The sequence below is a fragment of the Cimex lectularius genome, unplaced genomic scaffold, assembly GCF_000648675.2.
Source record: "Cimex lectularius strain Harlan isolate CLEC.00 unplaced genomic scaffold, Clec_2.1 scaffold31, whole genome shotgun sequence".
NCBI classification, from domain to species: domain Eukaryota; kingdom Metazoa; phylum Arthropoda; class Insecta; order Hemiptera; family Cimicidae; genus Cimex; species Cimex lectularius.
Window position 1 is genome coordinate 35,965 of NW_019392645.1, and position 25,288 is coordinate 61,252.

General features: G+C 34.5%; 2 protein-coding genes across 2 annotated transcripts; one reads left to right on the plus strand and one right to left on the minus strand.

Moving 5' to 3' along the window:
• Nucleotides 1–4,614: 4,614 nt before the first annotated feature.
• On the minus strand, nucleotides 4,615–7,928 carry LOC106670497 (TNF receptor-associated factor 4). Its single transcript, XM_014400923.2, has 6 exons — nucleotides 7,808–7,928; nucleotides 7,523–7,636; nucleotides 5,315–5,516; nucleotides 5,107–5,222; nucleotides 4,890–5,045; nucleotides 4,615–4,834 (listed from the first exon to the last, which is right to left on the minus strand). The coding sequence occupies exons 2-6, from the start codon at nucleotides 7,622–7,624 to the stop codon at nucleotides 4,667–4,669; spliced, it is 744 nt and encodes a 247-aa protein (XP_014256409.1). The 5' UTR covers nucleotides 7,625–7,636; nucleotides 7,808–7,928; the 3' UTR covers nucleotides 4,615–4,666.
• A 3,693-nt stretch (nucleotides 7,929–11,621) lies between these two features.
• Nucleotides 11,622–24,701, plus strand: LOC106670496 (protein ABHD11-like). The gene is made up of 6 exons (XM_014400921.2): nucleotides 11,622–11,846; nucleotides 17,351–17,507; nucleotides 21,118–21,291; nucleotides 21,601–21,774; nucleotides 24,006–24,190; nucleotides 24,260–24,701. Exons 1-6 carry the CDS (start codon nucleotides 11,650–11,652, stop codon nucleotides 24,390–24,392), a joined length of 1,020 nt encoding a protein of 339 aa, XP_014256407.1. The 5' UTR covers nucleotides 11,622–11,649; the 3' UTR covers nucleotides 24,393–24,701.
• The last annotated feature ends 587 nt before the right edge of the window (nucleotides 24,702–25,288 follow it).

Here is a 25,288-nt window from a genome sequence, read left to right on the forward strand (position 1 = left end):
AATTGACGCATTTTAATTTTAAATTAACCAAAATTAAATTTTAAAGAAAAGCAATACAAAAATGTAAAACCATAAGAAAATCAATTACAATTAAAAATAAAAGTTATATACCATTAAATATATGTTTAACAAATGATCCTTTTATTATTGATTCGAGATTTTTTAAATATAAATATTGGTCTCTTGCATAAAACTAGTGGCCTGTTTGAGCAATAGTCATGGGAAAACGGATTGCAAATAGCAAGTCAATAGCAAAAATGATGTATTTTTACATTGTTTTGATGCATAAAAAAATGGGAAAAAATGCAATTTTGTGCAGTAAACTGTAAAAATGTGCAATTTCATGCAATAACGCATAATAATAAAGGACCTCCTTTCTATGAAACAAATTTCTGTCTTGGTTTCATTGCAATCAGAGTGAGCAATAAAAAGATGCAATTGCATGGGAATCCGGTCTTTACTCTTTAATAATAACACTCATCCTGCATTAACAACAAACTAAATTCAGTAAGAAACTCTGGCATAAATTCTTAGAGAAAACAAATTAATAATCCAAAAGAAATAACCGATTACCTAGGAAAGTACTTCTATAAAATATTAGCTACAGTTAATTCTGGCCACATTGTTGTAGAAATTTTTAACAAAATTTCCGTATTAGGCATTTTCCCAAAAATTTGGTCCTGTGCAAAAATATTCCTATTCTAAAAAAGAATAAACAAGCTCATGAAGTTAATAGTTATCACCTTATTTCTTTGACATGTTCATTGTGCAAACTAGTAGAAAAAATAATAGCCAATATGTTGGGTCTGGTTCTTGAAACACAATTATTTTCTTTCTTCTTGGCTGAGTGGTTTCAAAAGAAGCAGGAGTACACAAGACAACCTTGTTAATTTGGAGACTGAGGTACATTATGCTTTCACTTGCAGAGAAAAACTATTAGTAGTTTTTCTTGATTTAGAAAATGCCTTTGATCATACATTGAGATGAATAAAAATAATAGACTCCTTAAGAAGTTATGGAATAGATGGACACCCCTTTACCTTTATTGTCAAGGTGCATAAAGTCAGATGCAACAATTCCTTTTCCAAAGAATTTATACAAGGAAACTGCATACCACAGGGATTTGTCCTGAGCATGCTATTATTTTGCATAGCATTAAATAATGTCTCTGAATCTGTAAAGTTACCAGTTCGCAGTATACTATACAGGATGGCCTAATAATTTACTGCATGAGTAAAAACATCAAGACCGTGGAATTTAACATGCAAAATACACTTGATGATGTAACTAACTGGCAGATTTACAATTTCAGAGTCTGAAACTCTTGCTGTCATACTTGCAAAATGAAAACACACTTCTCTTCCCTACAATACATTTTTTGGCAGCCAAACAGCTCATTTCCCTGGAAGAATATGACAGTTACTCAAGAAAACATTTTCCAATTTGCATCTCTCAAACTATCTTAAATTTTAGATTATTATTCACATATTAAATTCATTAGAGTTGAGTTCGTGGTCTGATTGACCGAATTACGTTTTTCAATTAATTAATCTTTATATAAGGTAAAATGGCAAAAAGGAGGGAAAATTCGAAAGGTGGGGTTGAGATGGGAAGTTGGATTGAAATCACTCTCAAGTGGTAGAGCAGCGGCGTATTTAGCCGAAGGTCGTGGGTTCGAATCCCGCACGTGACACTGACTTTTTTATCTCAACCAATACCTTATATAAACATTAATTATTCACATACTTTAAAATAATATAAGACAGAACTGTAAGCTGCTCCTCTCCCTGGTTTCCAAACTTCCAAAAATTCAACCCCTCCCATACACTACCAACAAGAATTTTTGAACATAAAAAGCAATCTTAAAGACGCTGTTTTCATACATACAGACAGGCCAAAAAGCATAGATGGAGTTGGGGCTGCCTTCGTATGTGAAAAAAGAAAGTATTATTTTTCACTTTCTCAGATTTGTAGCAGGTTTTTGCTAAATTGCTTGCCATCTACAAGGTGATTAAGTATATTGTCATCCAAAAAAGAAATAATAATTTGCACCTATTTTCTGTCTGTCCTACACGCTATTCAAAATATTTTCACCTATAGTGTTTTAATACTAGGTGTTTACGCCAATCCTCCAGAGGATTAAGTTGTTTTATTTAAGGTAAAGTAATCCCTTCCCTGCTCCATCATACCTTTATACTGAATTAATATTCAGTTTTAGTCCTGCTCTCATTCGTTGCATACCCTTTACGATTTGCTTCTTATTTTACATAGTATTACAAATAGCATAAAACCATTAATATCTCATGGAATCCCCACACACATTTTTACTGTATTTGACCATTTCTCATATCCACTGGACATTTGTTGAAACAACTGCCATGAAGTCAGAAGGAATTGGGCCCGAGTTCTTTGCGCTTTGTGCAGCAAATCCCTACAGGAAGGAAGTGGGTAAATAAATTACAATTACAGAATACACACTCTCGCCGTTACTTGATTGATTTATTTATTGCTAAACCTTTTTTAAATTAATTATTATTGATAATTTTTCCCTTTTTTTCTCCATTTTTTTTTAAATTCTTTTTAATCAACTTCATCAGCCTTAACACAATGGATATTTTATGCTCTAAGGAATCCCAAAAATTGGAGTTCAACTGTAGATTTTATGTGGATGCCTAGCCATTGCAGTATAATAGGGCAGTAAAATACCAACAAGGCGGCCAAAGTTGCCACAGTGAAATGGTTTAAGGACATATCGACCAGTGACCTCGGCTCTCTCATTAAACATAATATCTGGATACAATGGCAGAGAGAGTGAAGTAGCAAAGGAAACAACAAGCTCTGTGAAATAAGCATTACGTTACTGTACTCCTAGACCTCAGGAGAAGAGGAAACTGCCCTTGGAGGATTGAGAATAGGACAGCATCATCTCTAATATGTTCCATGTTCTAAAGGAATTGAGTTTGTTATTGTGAATTAGGAATCTAGTCTAATTTCAAAAATATAACTTGGTACTATCTAGCCTTAAAGTTTAGGTGACACTTTCTACAAAAATAAATTTTACTTCCGTAAAATTTAATTATCACAGTTGTATGCGCTTATGGGATCGAGTTTGGCAGGGGCCAGAAGTGCCTCAGAGGGCCTTACAATGTCAAAATTGAAGCCCCTGATCTGTGACACATCTACACATCAGAAGGTCAATAAGTAAAGAAGAAGAAAAAAAAATTCAACGACTTTCATCCCCTGGGCGGTACAGCTGTTCCATGGTTTCCACCTACCTTGGGTTTACCATTCAGTGTGCCATTGTGTTTAAAATCAAGCAAGAAAATGACCCAAGTGGAAAGAGAATGCCTTTATTTATTTAAAATATAAAAAAATTAATTAATGTTCATATGGTGTTTATATCAGGGCACAATATTTTTATTTTTTTAAAATCTCTAACTTATAATAGAAGAATAATTTGTTTGTTTATTAATTGTATATATATTTTAATTGTAAAAATGTCCTGATTTTTAACTTTTTTACTGATTTAAAGAAAGGTTTAATTTCAAATTTAAAAGGGTTAATTTGAAATGAAAAAGAGGTAATTTGGTGGAAAAAACTGTAAGTCCTTTCAGGATTTTCACAAGGTTGAAGCCGAATAAGTTTGTGTTTTGATAAGAAAATATGTTTAATAACTACTAGGCTTATATTGTCATTTTTTAGTTTTTAAATGTTAATAATTGGCATTGAATTTCGTATCTTCTAGACTGTTTGAACAATCTTGTAGTCTCTCTTGTCGACTTTTTAGCTGAATCGTTGATTCTTAGCCTTTAATGTGGGTATAGTTCTTGTTCCTCTCTATTTTTCTAAAACCTTTGATCATTTTCTTCGCCTTACTAAACTTAAAACCTTCTCTTTCTCCTACAGTGTCCTCTGCTGGTTTCGCTCTGACTTTTCTTACCATTTCCAACTAGTGTCACAAATCTTTTCCTATATCAATCCTGTCATTATCATCCTTAATTTGCTATTTCAGCATTTTGTGTGCAGATTTGATATCTTGTAGGCTTTCGGATACTTTTGCAAAAGCTCTACAATGTCGCTGATCTTGTATTTAACTGCAATTTGTTAACTTACACACAATTATGTGTGTAGCAAATTTTGGTTGTTTGTTCAGAAGACACATTTTCTGAATTTCTTCGATTAGCCTGCTGCATTTTTAATTCCAGTTCTTTCTTATTCTTCTCTATACAGTCTTAAATCATTTGTATACTAATTATTAATTACTGATGATGCTTCTTAATAAGTATATTTGGTATATAACATTTATTAACAGCTATTGAAATCTGGTTTGTCTTTAGAGATGTTCATTAATTGCTGGAATGTTTCTTGAAATTGAATAACCTCTTTGTAAAATCAAAGTTATACTAAAAGCCTTTAATGAGAATGTCAATTTAGGCTAAAAGTTCCTAAATTAATTATATCATTAGCACATGTATGATTTGTTTGTTCAATTATTTATCATAATTGATGAACATTGATTTCACCTACTTTTGTGCATTCTGCTTCTGCCTTGCTCTTCTGTTTACAATCAATAAAACTATTTTCAAAGGAATAACATACAAATTTATCTCAATCGATTTTATTTTAAGTAACTCGTATCAAGAATAGTATAAATATTAATATAATTTTATTTCTCACCATCTGCATGGATCTCTTTTACACTTAATACAATAAGAATTGACCCATTGTTGAGATACTGTTTTTCTTTTAATATTTCTTTTGATAAAAATGTCCTGAAAGCTTTTTTCTTCTCATTTATAATAACGTTTTTAAACAGCTTTGTTACATCTTTTGCCTACAAATTTACAATTGGTGAATTAATGAGCAAAGTCAGATATCAACACAGCTACCTTTGTCCTGTCTCTGCTTTGGTCAATTAGCGTGAATATGATTTTCACTCTGCATGGCCAAGGAAGGATGACATCCCAAGGCGTTGGACAATGCTCTATGGAAAACAGCATGCATCTATCTGTCCATTGTCCTGTTCCGTTTAAATACGCTACAACCTGTTAAAATTAGAAGAACAATTTTCAAATTTTATTGTTAGACATTTTATCAACAGCATACTTCAAACTTGTAGCCAAATTCACTGGTTAAAAATGAAGGGCTGCATAGAACATTTTGCTCTTCAACTGCACTTTCCATTTTAGTTTGAAAATTATCTATGACCCATATTAAATGTCCTACAAAAGAGGTCTTTTAAAATTAAACTTGGTGAATGTGTTTATTTGAAAAATAGTTTGTGGCTAAGATAATGCTAATTAAAAGATTGTACCATTAGTATTTATCGGAATTTGCACACCAGTCACTGAGACATTATTGGAGCCAGAATTTGAAAATTTGGCATTTGAAGAATTTAACTCCACTGTTTCAGCTAATTCCTCAAGGAGTTTTGCCATTTCTTTAAATTTCTTTTTCATAAATTTGATCTCATTAGACAATTTATCAGTTGCTTTTTTACATTCCAAAATAAATTCCTAAAAAATTTAGTCAAAGTTAAACTACAACAATAACCAGGATAGATTTTGAAATGTTGACAACACTTGCCAAAGATCAGCCTTGCGATTTATTTATTATTTTTGTCTATGAATTTCTGCTTGTTCCGCAGGTTCTACATTAGGGCTTTTAAGACCTAGACTCACTCATACTCTAATTAGTCTAAAAGTTTATAATCTCTAAATACTGGTTTAAAGCTCGTTCTGATTACGGAAACAAACTTTTGGCCAAAAATTCACAATATCTGATCTAATCTTAATTTTAAACATAAAGAAATGTTTTTTCCATTAATTGAACCTGATGCTAATCAACTAGGTTTGTCGACTGAAAGATTAGTAGAGTTATTTGCTGAGGAATTCTCTTCTGTACATGGACCATCTTACCTTTTCAAATAATGATCTTGCTATGATGGCAGTCACCTTTCCTGAATAATTCTGCCTCCTCGATTGCTGAACTTTTGGTACAAATATTTCAAACTCTCTTTGATAATTCTTATTTGCCCCCAGAATGGTGCTATTGTTACTCCTACCTTCAAGAAAGGCTCCAAGACCCATAGTCAAATTATTGACCTATCTTCATTCAGTTAATCTTAAATAAAACTATTCCTCTCACTTAGCATGGCTTTGTTTCAAAACATTCTGTTTTTACAAAACATGGTGCAAAATGTCGTCTGTTGTTCCGCAAGGATTTGCCCTGGGTCTAATTCTATTCATCCTTTGTATCAGTAGTACAAAGGATAAAATTAACTATGAAAGCAGTACTTTCAATTATACCAAGATATTCCAAAATCCCTTGACTGCATTCACTGAATTGCGAATGAGCATTGATAAGATTTCTGACTAGTCGTTACTTTCGGGTCTTAATCTTAATCTTGACAAGTGTTGTGTTCTCCATCTGGGCACTAAAAACTTATTAGTAGTTCTTTGGCCTAAACATTAGTTTAAAAAGACTTGGGATAACAATATCTAATGACTTAAAGTGACATAAACATACCCTGGACATCGCCAACAGAAAAAAGTAAGCTTTCTTACATACCAAGTTAAATGTACATTTCCGTCACCTTCTCCTGAAATACTTAAAATATTTATGTTACCTATGTTTGACCCATACTAGAGTTTGCAAGTAGTATTTGGAGCCCCTACTTTCCAAAAGATATTAAACTCGGAGAAAAAGTTCAAAGATGTTTTACCAAGACTAAAAAAATTCATGTCATACTAATACATCGACCGACTTAAATTCCTAAATTTAACAATCTTCAAGATTGTAGAGAAAGGCGAGATCTCATTGAAACTTATACAATCCTTACAAATAAATATGTCACTTCACATCAACTTTTCTCACTACATCCATCCTCAAAAGTCATGGCCATAACATGAAACTTCAACTGAAACTTTGTAAATTTTAATTGTTTGTTTTATGATACGTTGAGTGTTTACAGGCATTTATGCCGTCTACTCATATAATAATAAAATAAAAATCAGTATAGAATCATGGCAAGATTCTAGATCAACATAAAATTCTAAGACAAAGAATCTGGCTTCTTTTGAACCATTAAACTTAACCTTAACAGGTTCATCACCCCACAAACTCCATTAGAAAATCTCACAGTATTTTGGTTGTTTCTGACAGACCAAAATGATCATTTACCAAATTACAGGTTCATCACACCGCAGACATCATACTCTCGTGATATAACAGACGAACTAAATTTGTTTCAACGGTGAACTACTGCAGGCTTGCTGCAGATGTCTTGAGTTCATCCTTTTCATCTTGGGCGTCTAGTGTTAGCTTATACGGTTTATTTTTAATTTAACCATTAATCGTTCCGTGTCCATTTTGGCAAGTTTCGCCTTTGTAACATAATAAATTTTACTATTTTGATTTTTTATGTAATAATGAATGTCCAAAATAGTCAACATTTATACTGGCCCCTTAAATTTTAGCTTAGACTTTCTTTACTTATAAGTTAATTGATATGACAATTTACCTTGGCAACTTGCTTTTGTTGGTCGAGTAATTTGGAAATATGTATCAATTGATATCTTACATCATCACAAAGATGAGCGTCATTACACTCCATTAAGTCCATTTGAAAACTTGTCTGAAAATATATCAATTCACTTCTTTTAGTACAAGATAGCAGCATATAATCACAAATATTCAACAAAAAATTTCATTGTACGCTTTCTTTTGAAATATTTTGAAGACTGAGATGAAAACTCAGTATCTGACAAATTGAATACAACCATATTAAGAATATTAAAAAGCTTACTTGTATTTATATTTGTTAGGAAAGAATCTATTGACCATCCAGTCATTAATATTACTGTTTACACCAGTGAATGCGTCCTGTCATTTCAAGGTGTCCCACCTCTCTCCTGTGACTGCGATAAAGTTTGTTTATTCAAATTAAGATTAGATAGTCAGCATTAAGTAGATAACACTCAGGTGTAAAAATAATTCAATGTAATACTTACTATAAACCAATCCTTATGTGAATCTTAAATGACTGAAAAAGTAATAAAAGGTGGACTTGGATGAACAGAACCAACAGCACAGCTATGCATCTATTTGCCAAACATTTAATTCACTGGAGTGTGTTGCAAAAGAACAGCATTGGAAAATCATTTCTGACAACATTCTACATAAGTGGCAAGGTCAGAACAGTTGGGCAGGAAGAAATTGTATTAAAGCCTAACTAACAGGGCCACTACCAAATCTATGCCAAATATAAAGCTATACCTTCTAAACCCAACACATATTGGTTCCATACACTATTGACAAATCAGTACAACAAACTTTCTTTTGAAAGATAAATTCTCCAGAAAATCAGTTTGAACCGACCGAACAAACAAGTCAAAATAATGGTAGTGGTTGTTGGTCTGCAAGTAACAAAACAAAAGTTTCTCTGGGTTGCAACTAGGAAAATCCTGTCCTACCATAAGGGATCCACCCTCTTCGCCTGATCTTTGGTACAAGTCGGACGAGAAGTAAATTATTTTGCAATTATTTTGCTGTTTACCTGTTGAGTTTACACCAACATCAAAGAATATTTTTTAACCCCTCACCCTTTATCTCTTACTTCTAAACTGTTTCCTCCATCAATTGGTCAGTATATTGTATCAACCATAAACCTAACAAAGCTTCTGTATTCAACGTGACTACACCCTTAATTAAATTCTGAAACACCTTCCAAGGAAATCCATAATATTTGTGACCTATTAAGTAGGCCTTGAAACAATTTGTCACCTGTATGATGACAAATCAAAAAAACCACATCAACCAAATTCCTACAGGCATAGGCCTGACAGACTAGTTCTAAAATATCTTATTTTAAAACGAATTCTCCCAATCCTAAATTCCCAAAACCCCAACCATCAGTTTGGTTTTTGCAGGTGTCACCCAGCTAAGGCCCCCCCCCCAGAGGTCGCTTGGTGCCTAGCCTAGTTACCTGATGGCTCACCTGGTACCTAGTGCCTAGATTCGTAGTGGCCACACCAAAGCATCAAAGCCTGTCACCATTATTGATCATTTACATTGTTGAAATGTCTAGCTCAAAATTGACTAGACAAAAGCTTTTGGCAGAGAATATTTCTTTGAAGTACGAAAGATTGCGGAGGGTCTCTTAATGCTGAGTACACCGTGTCAATTGTGAAAGAAGTGAAAATAGTGAATTCATCGTGTTGTACAAACAACTTTGAAGTATGAAGACAAGATTCTTACAACCTCATTACATATAAATTACAAAAACAAGATATTAATCACAGAAAAAAAAACTGTAGCTATTAATGAGTCATCAACCATGACCAAATTTTAAAAACCAATTGGCAACGTGCCAGGAAAAATAGACTTGACTGTTCGTTTAGAGAGAAACACCAAGCGAATCACATGACTGATCTCAAATGTTCTAGGTGGTTGTTGACAAGGATGTATCACCAGGCAAGTAACTATGTGCCAAGCTAGACACCTCTGGTGCAGCCTTAGACACAGCCATCCAGCAACACTGTACTGTTGTGTTTCTTACGTCTACCTCTCTTGAGTTAAGGTAGTATTTTTCTTGATATGGCATTTGACATACTTTCCTCTGCCTAACCTAATACTTTCTTCACTTTTTTACCAGTTACCAGCTGGCACATTCCTATCATTAAACCACCATCCTAATTTCGACACTATTGAGCAACTTTTATACTGTCATTTCCATTTGAAACCTTCAGCAATACCCCACATTACTTGAGTCCCGTAAGCCCAGGTAACCCAAGAAAAATCCTTTCTTATTGTGGTGATCACCTGTGGTTCACAAGTTATCAATTAGTTGTCAGCACTGCTTTAACAGTGGTCTCACATTCAAAGCTGCAACCAATGAGCTTGCAGCTGCTCTGTACATAAGCAGGAGCTCAACCTGCTTTTATATACTTGTCGACAAGGTCTCAACCATCAACAAGGGTACTCGCAGCATCATCTCTTGCACTCTCAACAGCTCGTGGCTGCCTGCTGCGCGAGTCCTTTCACTTGCTACCAAGTGACTCCCGCTGCAACAACATCTGGCTCCTCAACATCAGTCCATGGACTTTGACCATCGGCTCCACCCATAACACCCAACCTTCTCAGGGCCACCAAAATCCCAGACCTCTAAGTGGAGGTGAACTGTTCTTGTAAGATAGTATTGGACTTTCACCCCAAAGGGTTGTCACTCCCAGCAGTGCTGACCTGTAGAGGCTATACCTCAGGGGAGTTCACCTACACCATTATGTGGCAGGGTCACTAGTATCTCTCTTGAGCCAGATGCTCAGGAGATAGTCACTTCCCAACCAACCAGGTTAGACTCCAAGGTCTTTTCAGCCAGGTCATTTCCACCTCCAATTCTTGCAAAATATAATTCAGCCTACAACTAACATCTGTAATACAATTGCACAAATAAATACATTCACACTGTGGTGGCCACCTGCAGTTACCATGATACCGGCTAGGTGTTACTATCAGTTCTGGAATGGTCTCACTCTCCACTCTACAGGCAAGCAGAGTAGAGCCATTTCATAGCACTGCCCCACTGACTCATCTCCCCAACAAGACCTCACTTCATACTTTGAGACTCATCCCTCCGACGAGTTCTCACCAATCACTAATGGATCACCAACAATGACAGCAAGAGTACTTGCAGCATTAAACTTGATCTCGCCTTCTCAACACAGCCGACTTGGCTACTGGACAACTGCTGCACTCAGCTACCTACTGCAGAGTCATCCCTTTCATGGTCATGGACCACTACCAATGGCAGACACACACGGTCCTGCCTCAATTTATCGTCTCAACAAACTTCAAAATGACACCGGCCTTTGCCAGGGCCACCAAAAATCTCCCAGTCACTAAAACACCTTTGTACATTGCACTCATTCTGGTTAGTCAGTGGAGTAGTCGATATTACAGACTTACATACAATAGTGATAAGCTAATCTGGAAAACTAATCACCAAATTTCAGCTGCAAATTACCCATTTAAAATATATCATCATTTATAATAAGCTAATCTAAATTATGGTCAAAGGAGTACTTTTATAAATATTCCGCCATTGACTCAAAAGCTAAAACACACACACTGCTGGAGGGATGATGGTGACTACATTTCAACGTCGGCTCCTCACCACTCACACTAATAAATTTACACACTCAGACAAAACACAGAACCACAAAATACATAAAACAGATCTATGTACAATATAAATAAAAGTCATCTAAAAAGAGGAACTGGAAACCCAGAAACTACCGTACTCGAGAACCATTCTTAAATCCGGCGGCATGCCTACACGCTCTCTGTAAAGAGCTAAGGGATGACAAGTTTCTATTATGTTGGACGCATCGAGCAACATTTCTCTGCATAAGATAGAAGTAGTACTTCTGATGCAGTACGAATAGTAGTATTATTTTAAGTAATAGTAATTTAACCGCCTGAGAAGAGGCGGTTAACGCTGAATTTTAAAAAAGCGCAGTGCTCCAGGTGTGACGCGGGATTCTGGGAGTCTTGTTGGAAACAGACGCCTCTTGGGTTTCATCTCTGTAACCGAAACCTTAACATGCTGTTTCTGCGGACTGTTAACTCTTTATCTTGTATGATATTTGTATGATAACACGTTCGGGTTCTGGTACAGCAGAATTGTATTCGGAGCCCTTTATTTTTATATATATATTTTTTTTTAATTCATATCTTTTACATAAAATGATCAGATTTTTGAATAACGTTCTGCTCTTTCGCGATGCAACCAAAATTAACAAACTAACACCGATAATTTCCCGTACCGGCATCCACACTGGTGAGGGGTAAGTTACGATTTTGTAAAATGAAAAAAAAAAAAACAAGCCACAATTTTTCATTAATTATTTGAGATGTTGTTGAGTGTGGCACCGTTCTTGCTGTGGAACTCCATAATGGTGTTTTTTATAAATAAATATAAGCCTTTAGTTCCAGCAGGTGCTGGAAAACCTAGAACTAAAGGCTTATATTTATTTATAAAAAACACCATTAATTATTTCATTATCTTTAAGAAATAATTTATAAATGAGAAGCCTTTGGTATCAATTGGAATGTAAAATAGAATTGGCCTGTAAGACATAGTTTCTGGCCAAACCTTTTAATGAAAAGAGACTGGTTAATCCAGATTCCTCTGATTGTAAAAGAGCTAAAGATAAATGAAAAATTAAATAGCTTATTGAATTGTCTTCACAATAAAATTGTTGTCATCATAGACCACATATTACTTACTCTTTGGTTCTATGGTTTATGTACCTACCTCCTTTAACAAGACCTGCCAGGTGTCATGGTGAATTCCTTCTCCACTGCCTCGCTGATATCTTTCCAAGGTCTTCCAGCCATCTTAAATTGGGTATTACTTGTGATCTTTTACTACCCAGATGTCCCTCATAAGAACAGGGGACAATTTCTCTACATGTATGTATTAAAGGTGGCAGCAAACTTGACGTTAAACCAAACCTGGTTGTCTATTATCACCCAAGACACGATCCCAATCAATATTATGCTTTTATTAAGCATTTAACATTTTTTTAAATCATTCATCTTGCCGTGCCTAAGGGAGACCCCATACCAGTGGGATCTGTATATAACACTGTGCGATACTCTGTTATGGCTATCAAATGTAAAGTTTCCAGAGATTCGAGGTGGTAGAAAAAGTCTAACTTTAGCCATGGAAATAGACACTTGCCAAGAAGTCGGCACCGGCCAGGCATATAGAGCCAACCTGGCTGCAGCCAATGAGTGGGAAGAGAGGGTAGACTTACCTAATTATTTTCCTTTAATCCAATTATTGGATTTTTCCATTTCGGAGGTCTTTTTGGAGGTGTCGATAACTTACTCTTTGGCTCTATAGTTCATGTACTAACCTCCTTTTACAAGACCTGCCAGGTGTCGTGTTGAATTCCTTCTCCACTGCCTCGCTGTCATCTTTCCGAGGTCTTCCAGCCATCTTAAATTTCTCTTCCTTTATTTCACCAAACAAATCCATCTACCTGTACGGATTAAAGACATTGACAGCAAACTTGGCGTTAAACCAAACCTGGTCATCTATTATAACCCAAGACACAATCCTGATCAATGTTAAGCTTACAATATTTAACTTTTTTTTCCACCATTCACCTTGCTGTGCCTAAGGGAGACCCCATACCAGCGGGATCTGTATATAACACTGTGCGATACTTCGTTACAGTTGACAGATGTGGAGTTTCCAGAGATTCGAGAGGATAGAAAAAGTCCAACTTTAGCCATGGAAATAGACACATGCCAAGAGGTCAGCACCGCCCAGGCATACAGAGCCTGCCAACCTGGCTGCAACCAACAAATGGGGAGAGAGGGTAGACTTACCTATTTATTTTCCTTTAATCCTGTTATTGGATTTTTCCATTTCGGAGGTCTTTTTGGAGCTGTGGATAACTTACTGTTTGGCTCTATGGTTCATGTACTAACCTCCTTTAACAAGACCTGCCAAGTGTTGTGGTGAATTCCTTCTCCACTGCCTCGCTCTAATCTTTCCAAGGTCTTCCAGCCATCTTAAATGGGGTATAACTTGTGATCTTTTACCACACGGATGTCCTTTATAAGGACAGAGGACAATTTCTCTTCCTTTACTTCACCAAACAAATCCATCTACCTGAACAGATTAAAGGCGTTGACAGCAAAATTGGTGTTAAACTAAACCTGGTCATCTATTATAACCCAAGACACAATCCCAATCAATGTTAAGCTTACTAATTTAACAATTTTTTGAGAGAGTAGACTTATCTATTTATTTTCCTTCAATCCTATTATTTGATTTTTCCATTGCGGAGGTCTTTTTGGAGGTGTGGATAAAAACCATTTGTTTCAAAACATTCATGGAAAAGAGCAAACCTCCAAGACCCCCACATGCTCAGGAAGCCACCCACAAGACAGCAGCAACTGACTCGACCGACCCCAGAACACCCACTGCATGACCTCAGATATCCCTTTCTATTCTATACCAAACAAAGTCTAGTAGGCATTTATATATTTCTACATAGTATAAATTAAGCGAGATTTTACAATTTACCGGTAACAGTACCCTTCATTGCATTTATTCTGTCCAGAAAAATTTTTCTCTCCCCATATCCAGAGCAAGCCATCACATGTTCTAAATCCTCAATGGTGTTGCATGTTCTACATAAATTACAACTCCGCTGTTTTATTTTATGCAGATACACCTCACATATGCCATGGCCCGATCTAAGCCTGGTTATTATTGTCCTATCTCTTTTTGTCCAGGTTAGTTCTTGAAACCGGGGATGCTTATTTAACACGAGGTTTATTGAGGTATAAAATGCTCCCATTGTTAAATCATTACGATATTTGCGCCATTTATGAATTATGGCATTGATACTTAATTTTGCATCTTGATGGGGAATCTGGACAACTAGGGTTTTACCCTCATAGATAGCCCATTTTGCAAGGATATTGACATTAGAATTCCTTCTAATTCTAGTGTGGCCCCAAAAAAATTATATTGGTACCTTTATCATTTTACAATTCTATTACTCTTTTTGCTACCCAAGCTACTAAATAATCTCCGCCAAACTTCAAATTGAGGTTTTTTAAGCTTTTCAAAGAACTTTTTGAATCCAACATCAACAAAATCGATTTACAACTTATCCTTTTTCATAGAAATATTGTAGGAGCTTTCAAAATTCATAAGAAACTCAGTAAAGATTGAAACGTTGGCCCAATAAAGAAAATGTTTTTCTAAACGTCACACCAGACCGCATCTCACAATCTCCAAATAAAAATTCAGAAGCTTGTGCATCTCACTTCTACCCAATTGCAGGTCAAACTAGGTACACTCCTCTCCATTCATTATCTAAGCTATCTGTGAAAATGAAATATGGAGATATGCAGATCAACCAAATATCACATTTCTTTATAAGAGAACTATTTACTTTGCCATGTGGTACTCCAGTTATCTTTTGTATTTGGAAACTGATTTAATGTTTGTTTCCATGCTTAAGCTGCACTTTATTCAATCTTTTGAAGGCACTGAGTTCCCAGATTTGAAATTTTCAAAAATTACATCCATGAAAATAATGTATTTTAGGATTTTGTGGTTCTTCCATCGGAGGTTGCTATTCTTGAAGTATGATATTGATTTTTCCTTTTCCATAGAAAACATCTCTGACTGGAATGAGCATTTTTCTGTTTTTTTATTTAAAATAAAACACTCAGCACTATAATGATGGTCTTATCGTGTCCTAGCGCCTTCTCACCTGTACTTATATAAAAAGTTAAAAACTTCTCAAGCATTATTTGATGTAAACAAATTTTTTTTATTATTTTTATTTATCCAGTGGCTATTTAAGTTATGTTCGAGATGGTTCGGGTTTCTGTTCCCTCTGCAACTCTCATGCCATTGAATCCGTATATCACTTTTTGGCAGTGTTCAATTCTGGGTGAAATTTGTTTCAACTCGGTTTCTTCACTCTGTCAGGGGGTTTGGGGACTCAGATTCTCTACACTTGATTCGTTATGCAAGGCACGCATGGATTTATAGATATGAGTTGATAATAAATAAGATGTATACTTTTCTACTTTCTTTGTTTTATTTACAGCATTTATATTTCTTTTTCTTTTTGACTACATTTGCATGTAAAATTATTTTAAAAAATGACCAACTACTTACATTAGATGGATCATAGATCCAAAGTATTGGTTATTATTAGCTGGCCCAGATTCTTCAGCTTCTAATTTTTTCTTATTCTGTACCTTCCATTGTCCACAACACAGATTCTTCCTCTCCCAACAATTCAGCTTCATTACCGCATTAGTCATTGTCCAAGTCTGAACTGTTTTATAGTTTTACTTTTCTGGATACTTTTCTATTCCAAAGGGTATAATTTAAAGCAGAGGAACACATATTTCTTGCAATCCCTTGATTTGATGCCCTGTACCTCATTCTTTTTAGTGAGTATCAAGCTTAGATACTCGAACTCATGGCTTTGAAGCAGCAATCCCCAACCTGCAACTCCCCGAACTTTTTCAGTCTCCTGGTTGTCACCTTATACGTTGCATATTTGTCCACCTGGAGCCGTTCACATTCTCAAAGTGCCAATGTACTGTTTCTCTTGACAGAGCAGCATGTTTCTGTCTTGTAGTTAAGATTTTCCTCACATCTTGCTTGCTGAGAAATACCTCTTTTGCCTTCCTTCTTGAGCGATTTATAATTCTCTTAGCTTGCCTGATACTTGGTCTTTTGTCCAATGCTTGAGTTTTTCTTTCTCAGGCCATTTTACCAGTTACACTTAAGCACATACTCCGGTTCAGCTAGTTGCTGTTCACTAATTTTGAGTTAATTAAAATCCTACAAATTTATTACATATTGTAGCTGCTTGACTGTCCAAAATTATGTAAATATGTGCACCAACCAGTTCTGAAGCTTGTCCAAAAAATTGACGCATTAAGCAGCTTCAGCTTGGTCGTTGCTTATCATTTTGGTAACTCAGATGAATTTTTGCCTATACACATTTACTAATTTCATTTGCTGAGTTCATTGAGTAATTTTTGACAATTTTTGTTGTTTATAATATCTCATTTTACCTGGCTGTAAATAACATCGTTTGTATATTCCAGTATCTTTGTTTTTACAACAGGCTCAGTGCTTTTTGTGCTTTTTTTCTCTTCACTATATAAACTTCATTTTAATATTTTATCAATCACTGGATAGTTAAGACCTTTTTCATTAAGGAAACTACAATTCTTCATCAAATCAAACCATCAGATTTACAAGTAATTTTAAATTAATTTTTGAATTCACAGGCATTGACAATTCACAATATTAGAAAAAAAACTAAATAAATACATTACTCTGTTTCTCAGTAGGATTAACTTATTTTGTTTGCAAATAATTAACAATCTTGTCTACATATTTACAGTTGCTTTTGGTTTTTTCTTTGTTTAATATTTTCCAATTTAATTATATTATTAATTAAAACCTTTAACTTTATTTCAATTAATTATTCATTCCATGTAAGGTCTTGGTTGAGATAAAAAAGTCAGTGTCACGAGCGGAATTCAAAGCTTTAACTTTATGTTAAATAAATATTAATTATTTATTAAACTTTTTTATAAACTTATAAATTAATAATAATATTATTTAATTAAAAATTTACAAATAATATGATATTTTAAAGCCACTGTGAGTACAAATAGAAATCATTAATAAATAACTTATGTTTATATTGTCCAAGATTGGAACTATTTGAAAATAAAATGAGCATTTAGTCCGTAATAATATTTCGTTTATTTTTTTCAGAATTTCACCAATTAAGATGTCATTCGCTTCGTATGAAAGCACTAACATAGATGATTTGACGGGTAAATCTCCGCTGCTTATAATGCATGGCATTTTCGGCTCCAAAAGTAATTGGCACTCACTTTCGAAGACATTGCATCTCAAAACGAAAAGAAAGGTAATTTAGCCTGGCGATCATCGACTCAATTGAAACATTTAGGTTTGCAGTAGCAATTTTTCAATTTAGTTCATTTTTAATTTTTGTCGTGATATTAGTTGCTGTTTACAGTAAATAAAGCAGTTTGTTGTAGTTTCAGCATAAACGAGTACACATATGAAGAATCGCTAGCATCCTGATAACATGTTATTAGAATATTGTATTTTTTGCTGATTAATTTGATTAATTCATTAGTAGATTATTTTTTTATAATTAATATTTATTTGTAGCCTATACAGATTCATATATATTACAAATATGATCATTGTACGTTTTTCTTATCATGCGGTCGCAGCACTAACACTAGCGCCAGTGTTGCACCCGGAGGACATATGCTATGAGAAGCCAGCCAATGCTGGCACTCAGTGTAAGGGATTAAAGGGGCAAGAAGGCCTCGAGTTCATCGTCGATTAAGGTGGATGTGGTGGGTTCTTGGGATGGGATTTATTTATTTAAGGATTATTTTATACTAAGAATGTAGAAGGTATGATTATACCCTACAAGTTGATTGTTTTTGATCCATGCTCTACTACAGTACACTATTGAAGTTCATCAATGAATTTTATTACTTTTTCTTTTTGTGGCAATGTTCAAAATATTCCTCTTTCATGATTGTACTATAAAGCACAAAACATTTTTCTCTCCAGAGTTATAATCCTTTTTTTTCCATCCACCACCCTGCCGTATCTTAGGAAGACATTGTACCAGCACACTGTGACAATTTACTAAAATTTTGGGCAGTAGGGGGTAGTTAACCTAACTCCTTTCCTAGGTCTTGTCTGGTTAAAGGCGAGGCTAAAAGAAGTTGTGGTTTTTTTTCCTTTAAAACTTACATCAAAAAAGGTACCGTAATGAATCTCCCTTTTACAGTATGTAGAAGACACTAGCCAGGTTTGAAATTAATTATGCATGTAACAATATAATTTGTGTATATACAATAAATTCAATAAATAAATAAATAGCACAATAGATATGTGCAGGACTAATTATATGAATAATTCAGTGAATAATAACATTTCATACAAAACTAAATAGACAAATCAATAGGTAAATAAATAAATAAATAGCACAATAGATATGTGCAGGACTAATTATATGATTAATTCAGTGAATAATAACATTTCATACAAAACTAAATAGACAAATCAATAGGTAAATAAATAAATGCTAAAATAAATAAATGTAGATCTAAAAATTATGTATGATGCTCTCGTTAAACAATTTATAAACCCTGAAACAATGTTTTTTCGTTTATCATTTCGTTCAAGTCAGGTGGCCAGTTTTTTGGGAATGAGTCTTTTAATTTTTCCCTTTCTTTTTATTGATGAAGGCATACGAAAACTTTGTGTGCTACTTTCCACTTGGCACACAGAACATAACGGGCTGTTTCGTACGTGTAATTTCCGTGGCTCATTAGCATTTGCATCACATTGTGATCAGACAGCAACCAGTTAACTTTTGCCCTCTCTTCAATTTTAGGGAAGAATTTGAAAGTCAACCTAACCTTGTTTGCCATCTTGCATCTATCCACTTTTTCATAAACTGCAAACATTGTTTTTCTGGAGCACTTTTGAGACAGTCCAGATCATGATCTTCAACTTCTGATAAGTTCAGTTCTTTCCCGTCTTTTATTTGTCTAAGTCTTGCTTTGAAGGATGCTGCCTGCAGGTTGAGCTTAAGGGATGCATGGAGGATGTTGTCCTGTAAGTCTTTGGGTATCGTAGTAAGATTTTTTTTGGCCCTGTTCAAGAATATTTCTGGTTTCGCTTTTCATTTTTGTCGCCCACGCTGCATTTCTGTATGCCACTGTAGGCAGGTACTTTATGCTGTCGATAGGGCTTTAGTGCTTAGTCTCCGATTCACTTTTGCAATCCTGCTCAGTTAGGAGAATATTTGCCAAGTTCTTTTTCTTATTTTGATTGACTGGTGGGTGGGGTTTAACTTTTCACATATTTCTATATTCTCCAAGGTTCTAGCCTATTGAGTCCTGTCAAAAAAACATAATTCTGTTTGTTGCCACCTCTTCTTATTTATTCTGATTCCTAATACTCTGTAAAGTTTGAAATGAGTCTCTTAGAGTGCATGTCTACTGAGTTCCATACTGTCTTCTGCTACCACCTCTCCCGGTATTAATGGTACATTCTCTTGTTTATATGATGGATCAAAAATTCCAGGGGTGATGGAGCGAATCAAACCAACAACCTTAGGGTTGACCAGCCAAGAGTGTAATGGGATAACCACTAGGCTACTGTAGTTTGCCAGTTTACTTATAGTAAAATAATAATAGTGCTTGTCAAAAATTAAATTTCTAGTAAAACAACAATTAAATTAAAAAGTTCCAACTGACAATTAAGGTAAGTATTTATTGCTGAAAGGATAAATAGAAATACTTGTACCATATAAAATCTTAGAAGAGGTTACGCTGATTTAAAAAAAATTCTCATAAGATCAGTCAGTGAAACAGCCCTAAAGACAGTATGTGAAAAGGTCACTTCCAAAATAGTCAGTGACTGCAAACAAAATTGCCAAAACCTGGGCAAACTTAACAACCTGACAATATCTTGGATGCCAGGGCATAAATGAATTTTGGATAATGAACAAGCAGACAAACTGGCCAGAGAAGGATCTGAAAGACCATCTATAGGCTCAGAACTTATAATTAGGTTAACATGATCAAATTGTAAGGCACAGCAGAGATGGCAGTGAAAATTTAATTGGATATCAAATAGGAATGGATAACTGAAGTGTTAAATGCATCACATTTAATGACTTTCCACACATGGCTTTTCCAATTTAGGATGACTGTATTTATTAGTGTGAATTTGTGAGTGAATGGGTGGGTTTGTGGTGGAATATAGAATATCCCTGGTAGGTAAGTTACCGAATGAATGCATTTATTAGCATATTAGATGGAGAGAGAGAGAGAGAGAGTGGGTGTGTGTGCTCCGAAGAATATAGAATACCAACCAAATTAGATTTTTTAGGGTAATTGTGTTCAGAGTGAAAGGCAGAAGGCACTAGTGTAATATCAAATACCCTAGTGATTCCCCTAAATTGTACAATGTACATATTGTATGAATGTATTTAAAAGATTGAATGTTTATGTACGTATAGGTGGGTCTGTGGCGAAATAATAAATCAAAACGTTGCAGTACTTAGGAAATACCAAGCCCTAGCTTCCTAGTATCCTTCATCATCATCAACATGAAACAAAGATAGAGAAAATTATTTTTAAAAAATCTTATTTAATGATGTGCAGAAAATAAACTTTAACTGAGGACAGGAAGGTGTCATGGAACTCAGAAACCATCTTTGGGCTAGTGTAATGAACCATTTTTCAATTGTGTGACCTTCCTCTGCATGCCCATAATATAAGAAGTTTATTTAAGGCCCAATCTTGCTCCTTGTTCTATATCTAAATAATCTAAAATATACCAACTGATTTTCCCTTGCTTGGCAGACGCTTTTTTCCATTTTTTCCTCATAATTATTTATTTTTGAAAAATGCTTTTAATTTCACACAAATTTCATACATAAAACTATACAGCTTTTTCATTATCTGTTTGTTTAGGTTATTGCATTGGATGCAAGAAACCATGGCGATAGTCCTCATACTGATGAATTTTCTTATTACCATATGATAAAGGATATCAATTTTTTTATAAAATCTTCAAATATGACAAATGTTGCTCTTTTAGGACATAGCATGGGAGGAAGATCAATGATGCTATATTCACTCAATTATGTAAGATAATTGTTTTTAATTTTATACACTGTGTGATAATATTGCTCATTTCCGATCACCCTAGTCTGCCTATTCAACCACTGAAGATGGCAAAATGCCTCAACACACCTGATAAACAAACAGTGGGAACAGGCAGACCAGTATAATAAAAAAAGGTCTGTCGCATTGCAGAACTCTTCATATTATTTAACCATTTAATTTTAAACTATCTTACAAAAAAAAAAAAAAATCTGCAGAGCTTAATAAAAAGCACTATTGTTTTTATACACTCGGCTTCAATTTAATATCATATTTTTATATAATTTTCAGCCAGAATTTGTTGACAAATTAATTGTTGTGGATATATCGCCAATAAAGACAAGCAGTGACATATACTCTCTCCAATCTTACTTTGAAATCATGGAAAATGTCACAATAGATAGAAATTTAACTATGTCCCAAGGAAGAAGAGAAGCAGACCAGCAAATAAGTTCAGTTGTTTCTGTGAGTGAGTTATTTACATTTTGTATTTATGTTATTTTTATACCGGTTCACATTAAGCATGAGTAAAGCTGATTGATCGTAAGCATAATGTCCAAATCCATAAGTTAGTGCCTCAAACTTATACGTTTCTTAATAGCATTTCACTCGGCAACGATGACCCTGAAATATTGACCTAGATTTATGTGTGTGTCTGACTAGGGCAAAATCAATAGTTGCATGACTTACAGACATGCCTGTAGTGTTGAGGGTTAATTAAAATAAACATAAACCTTTAGGTAAATGAAGATACTGTGTATGCACCTATGTATGCTGCAGGTTCAATCCTTATTTTTTAAGCTCAAATCATCACAATTCTGGCCTTTGCAATTTACAATGAACTATAGGCAGGCCACGAGAATCACCCACCCCGGATGTAGGCAGTCCGAGGACAGACTAATCTTATCCGACCAACCGTCGAGGTTGGGCTCCAGGAGCTACCACCAGCTAGGTCATTTCAGCCCCCAACACAATCAGTTCCTAAAACCACCCCACTCACTCTTAATTACATTCTTTCGTATTTACAAACCATTGACTCAGTTAGGGTGGTGGAGTACTTGGTATTGAGGATCGATGGGTATTCTACCATTGGCATATTATTCATGCTAATAAACAACAGACCCAAGTGACATAAAACTATCATGTACAATAAAACAACCCTGTTTCCTACAATAATCGGAACAGAGGGGCCAAATACTGCCAAGCTCGAGAACCATTCTCATATCAGGTGGCATTCCTTCGCTCTCTATACTTAACTAAGGTATGGCACCCTTCAAATAGATGCAACCCATCGAGCAACCTTTCTCTACACACCAAACACATATTCAGGTTTTGACCCAAAAGTATCGTGTGACAACATCGCATGGCGTTTTTTTAATTGGGTGAAGATTACCTTTCTCTACTGATCTGGCCTACCGACACTGCCACTTTCTTTTAATACAAGTGTTGTAATGAATTTTTAGTGTCAGAGGGCCGGGCTGGATTTCAGTGGTTAAGTCTGGAGGTTAGGTCATGTAGAATTAATGGTTATTTAAATATGGTGAGATGCAGTCTGATGTGATGTAAGTTAGAAAAACATTTTCTTTCCTAAAAAAGGCCTATCCATTTCACCTCAAAGAAGCCGACTTCTCATAGAAAAACCAATTTCTATCCCTGCATCCTCCCCCTCCTCCAAAATCAAACATGTATAAACAAAAAACATTACAATCTCATTAACACTCTCAACACGAAATACCCAACAGTGACGCGACTACACAGAAAACACACTTTGAGTGAGTACAAATACTTCGATTAAACCTAACATTTATATATTGTGAACATTATTGTATAAATTCATTTTCACATCTTATGCGTTTTTGTATAATTTAAACAATAGTTATTCAGATATCGTGAGATGCGGTCAGGTGTGATGTAGGTTTCAGAAAAACATTTTCTTTATTGTGCCAATGTTTCGATCTTTTATTGAGATCATCTTCAGGGCCTGGGATTTACAATTTATTTGTTAAATGTAAACATTGTTTGTAAATCCCAGGCCCTGAAGATGATCTCAATAAAAGATCGAAACGTTGGCACGATAAAGAAAATGTTTTTCTGAAACCTACCTCAACACCCGACCGCATCTCACGATATCTGAATGACTATCAATTAACGGTCACTAACCTCTACACAAATTTAAACAATGTTTATAAATCCCAGGCTCTGATGATGATCTCAATAAAGATTGAAACATTGGCTCAATAAAGATAAATTTTTCTAACCTATGTCACACCAGACTGCATCTCACAATCTTTAAATAATTCTTAATTTTTTTTTAACAGTAAGTTAAAAAGGGAACAAACGATATGAGTAAAACTCCCGATTATTTCATCTTCCTTCTATAGTTTTGAGTAATATTAAGGTTTAAAGTTGGAAGTAAAGCGCTTAGGTTAATCAAATCAGCTTTCATATAGATTTTGTATTTGTTATCTCTGCCTTTTAAATGCTCATGTTAAGTTCAGTTTATAATTGTGGATTTATTTACTGATGAAGCTGAGTGACTGAACTCTGCTTGTTGAAAAAAATTACTATTTTGAAACTTTGTTCTAAGTAATACTCCTTGTTTTTAAATAATAAATAATCAGCGAAAACATGTTTGATACACTTGCATTATGCTTAGTTATGTTTCAAAGATATCCTATAATAAGTTTAACTTTTAGGACGAAAGTGTTCGGCAGTTCCTTTTAACAAATTTAGTGAGAACAAATGCAGGTTTCAAGTGGAAATTGAACTTAAAATCATTGGCCAAAGCGTTCAGTAGCGAAATTGCAAATTTTCCAGAAATAACTAAAACCTTTGACAAACCTACTCTATTTATTGGTGGGAGGCAATCTGATTATTTGCCGTAAGTTAAATTTATTTTATAATTTGCACAAATTGTATTTGTGAAGCTGTTCAATTTTTTCCATTTCAGCCCTGGAGACAATGAGAAGATTTTGAAATATTTCCCTAAGGCCTCATTCACTTATCTTGATGCCGGACATTGGGTACATGCAGAAAAACCGCATGAATTTATTTCAATTGTAACTGAATTTTTAGAACAATAAATTATTGTTAACTGTTACTTAATTGAATTTGTATGTTTTTTCTAACTTACATTTTAGCAAATCGTGTAATACAAGTCTTTCAGTTGACATTGTGATTCATTTCCTATTAAAATACTGAATATTTTTGTAAAAAAAGTTCATGTGTGCATAGATTTATGCAATTTATGTATATTGTTTTTATAAATGATTGCATCGAGCATTATGCTACGCTACATGTGATAGTAGTGAAGAATAAAGAGTGTAATATTAAAGTTAAGTAAATAAGACAAAAGAACTTTTCATTTAAGAAAATAAAAATCTCATTATGTATTTGTTAGTTGTTTTTATGGGTAAATTAACAGTTTATATATCATGTTAATGTTTTTTTAAGCTATTTCTATAAAAACAAAAATATATGTATGGTCAGCCCGCCTAGACTTGTATAATCTACCAGTATAGGCAATTTGAAATTACTTTGACTTGCAAAATGCCGTTTCAATTCAATCATAAGAAATGTTATGGCCTGACTTAACAACCCTGTAAAAAAAAAGAAGTAATACATTTTTTTAATAATTTGCATTTGTTTCTACCAACCTCTTCAGTTGTAACTTAAGCTAAACAGCCCATATAGCTGTAATAAGCCCATATAGCTATAATAATAAACAAAGACACACATGTAAGATATATAAGCAACAATTTTTCAATTAGGAGTAATTGTTTTTCATAAATGAATAGTGTATGTGTAATTTGTTTTATGGCCTTATGAACTCTTATATTAGCCAGAGTACATTCATATTTTTTTCAATGTATATATGTAGGGGGGAAGGAAAAAAAAAGGGCCAGGGGCGATGGAAACGAACCCACAACTGTGGGGTCAACGAACTGAGCGTCTATCACACTGACCACTCGGCAACCGT

What these genes read in the sequence shown, in the direction of transcription:
- LOC106670497 (XM_014400923.2), bottom strand. Translation starts at nt 7,624, where the DNA reads ATGGACTTAATGGAGTGTAATGACGCTCATCTTTGTGATGATGTAAGA. An exon ending in AATTCCGATAAATACTAATG is followed by an intron (nt 5,223 to 5,314) that starts GTACAATCTTTT and finishes CCTCTTTTGTAG; the next exon opens with GACATTTAATATGGGTCATA. An exon ending in AAAGCAGAGACAGGACAAAG is followed by an intron (nt 4,835 to 4,889) that starts GTAGCTGTGTTG and finishes GTAAATTTGTAG; the next exon opens with GCAAAAGATGTAACAAAGCT.
- LOC106670496 (XM_014400921.2), top strand. Translation starts at nt 11,650, where the DNA reads ATGATAACACGTTCGGGTTCTGGTACAGCAGAATTGTATTCGGAGCCC. An exon ending in ATCTCAAAACGAAAAGAAAG is followed by an intron (nt 17,508 to 21,117) that starts GTAATTTAGCCT and finishes CTGTTTGTTTAG; the next exon opens with GTTATTGCATTGGATGCAAG. An exon ending in TGCTATATTCACTCAATTAT is followed by an intron (nt 21,292 to 21,600) that starts GTAAGATAATTG and finishes TATAATTTTCAG; the next exon opens with CCAGAATTTGTTGACAAATT.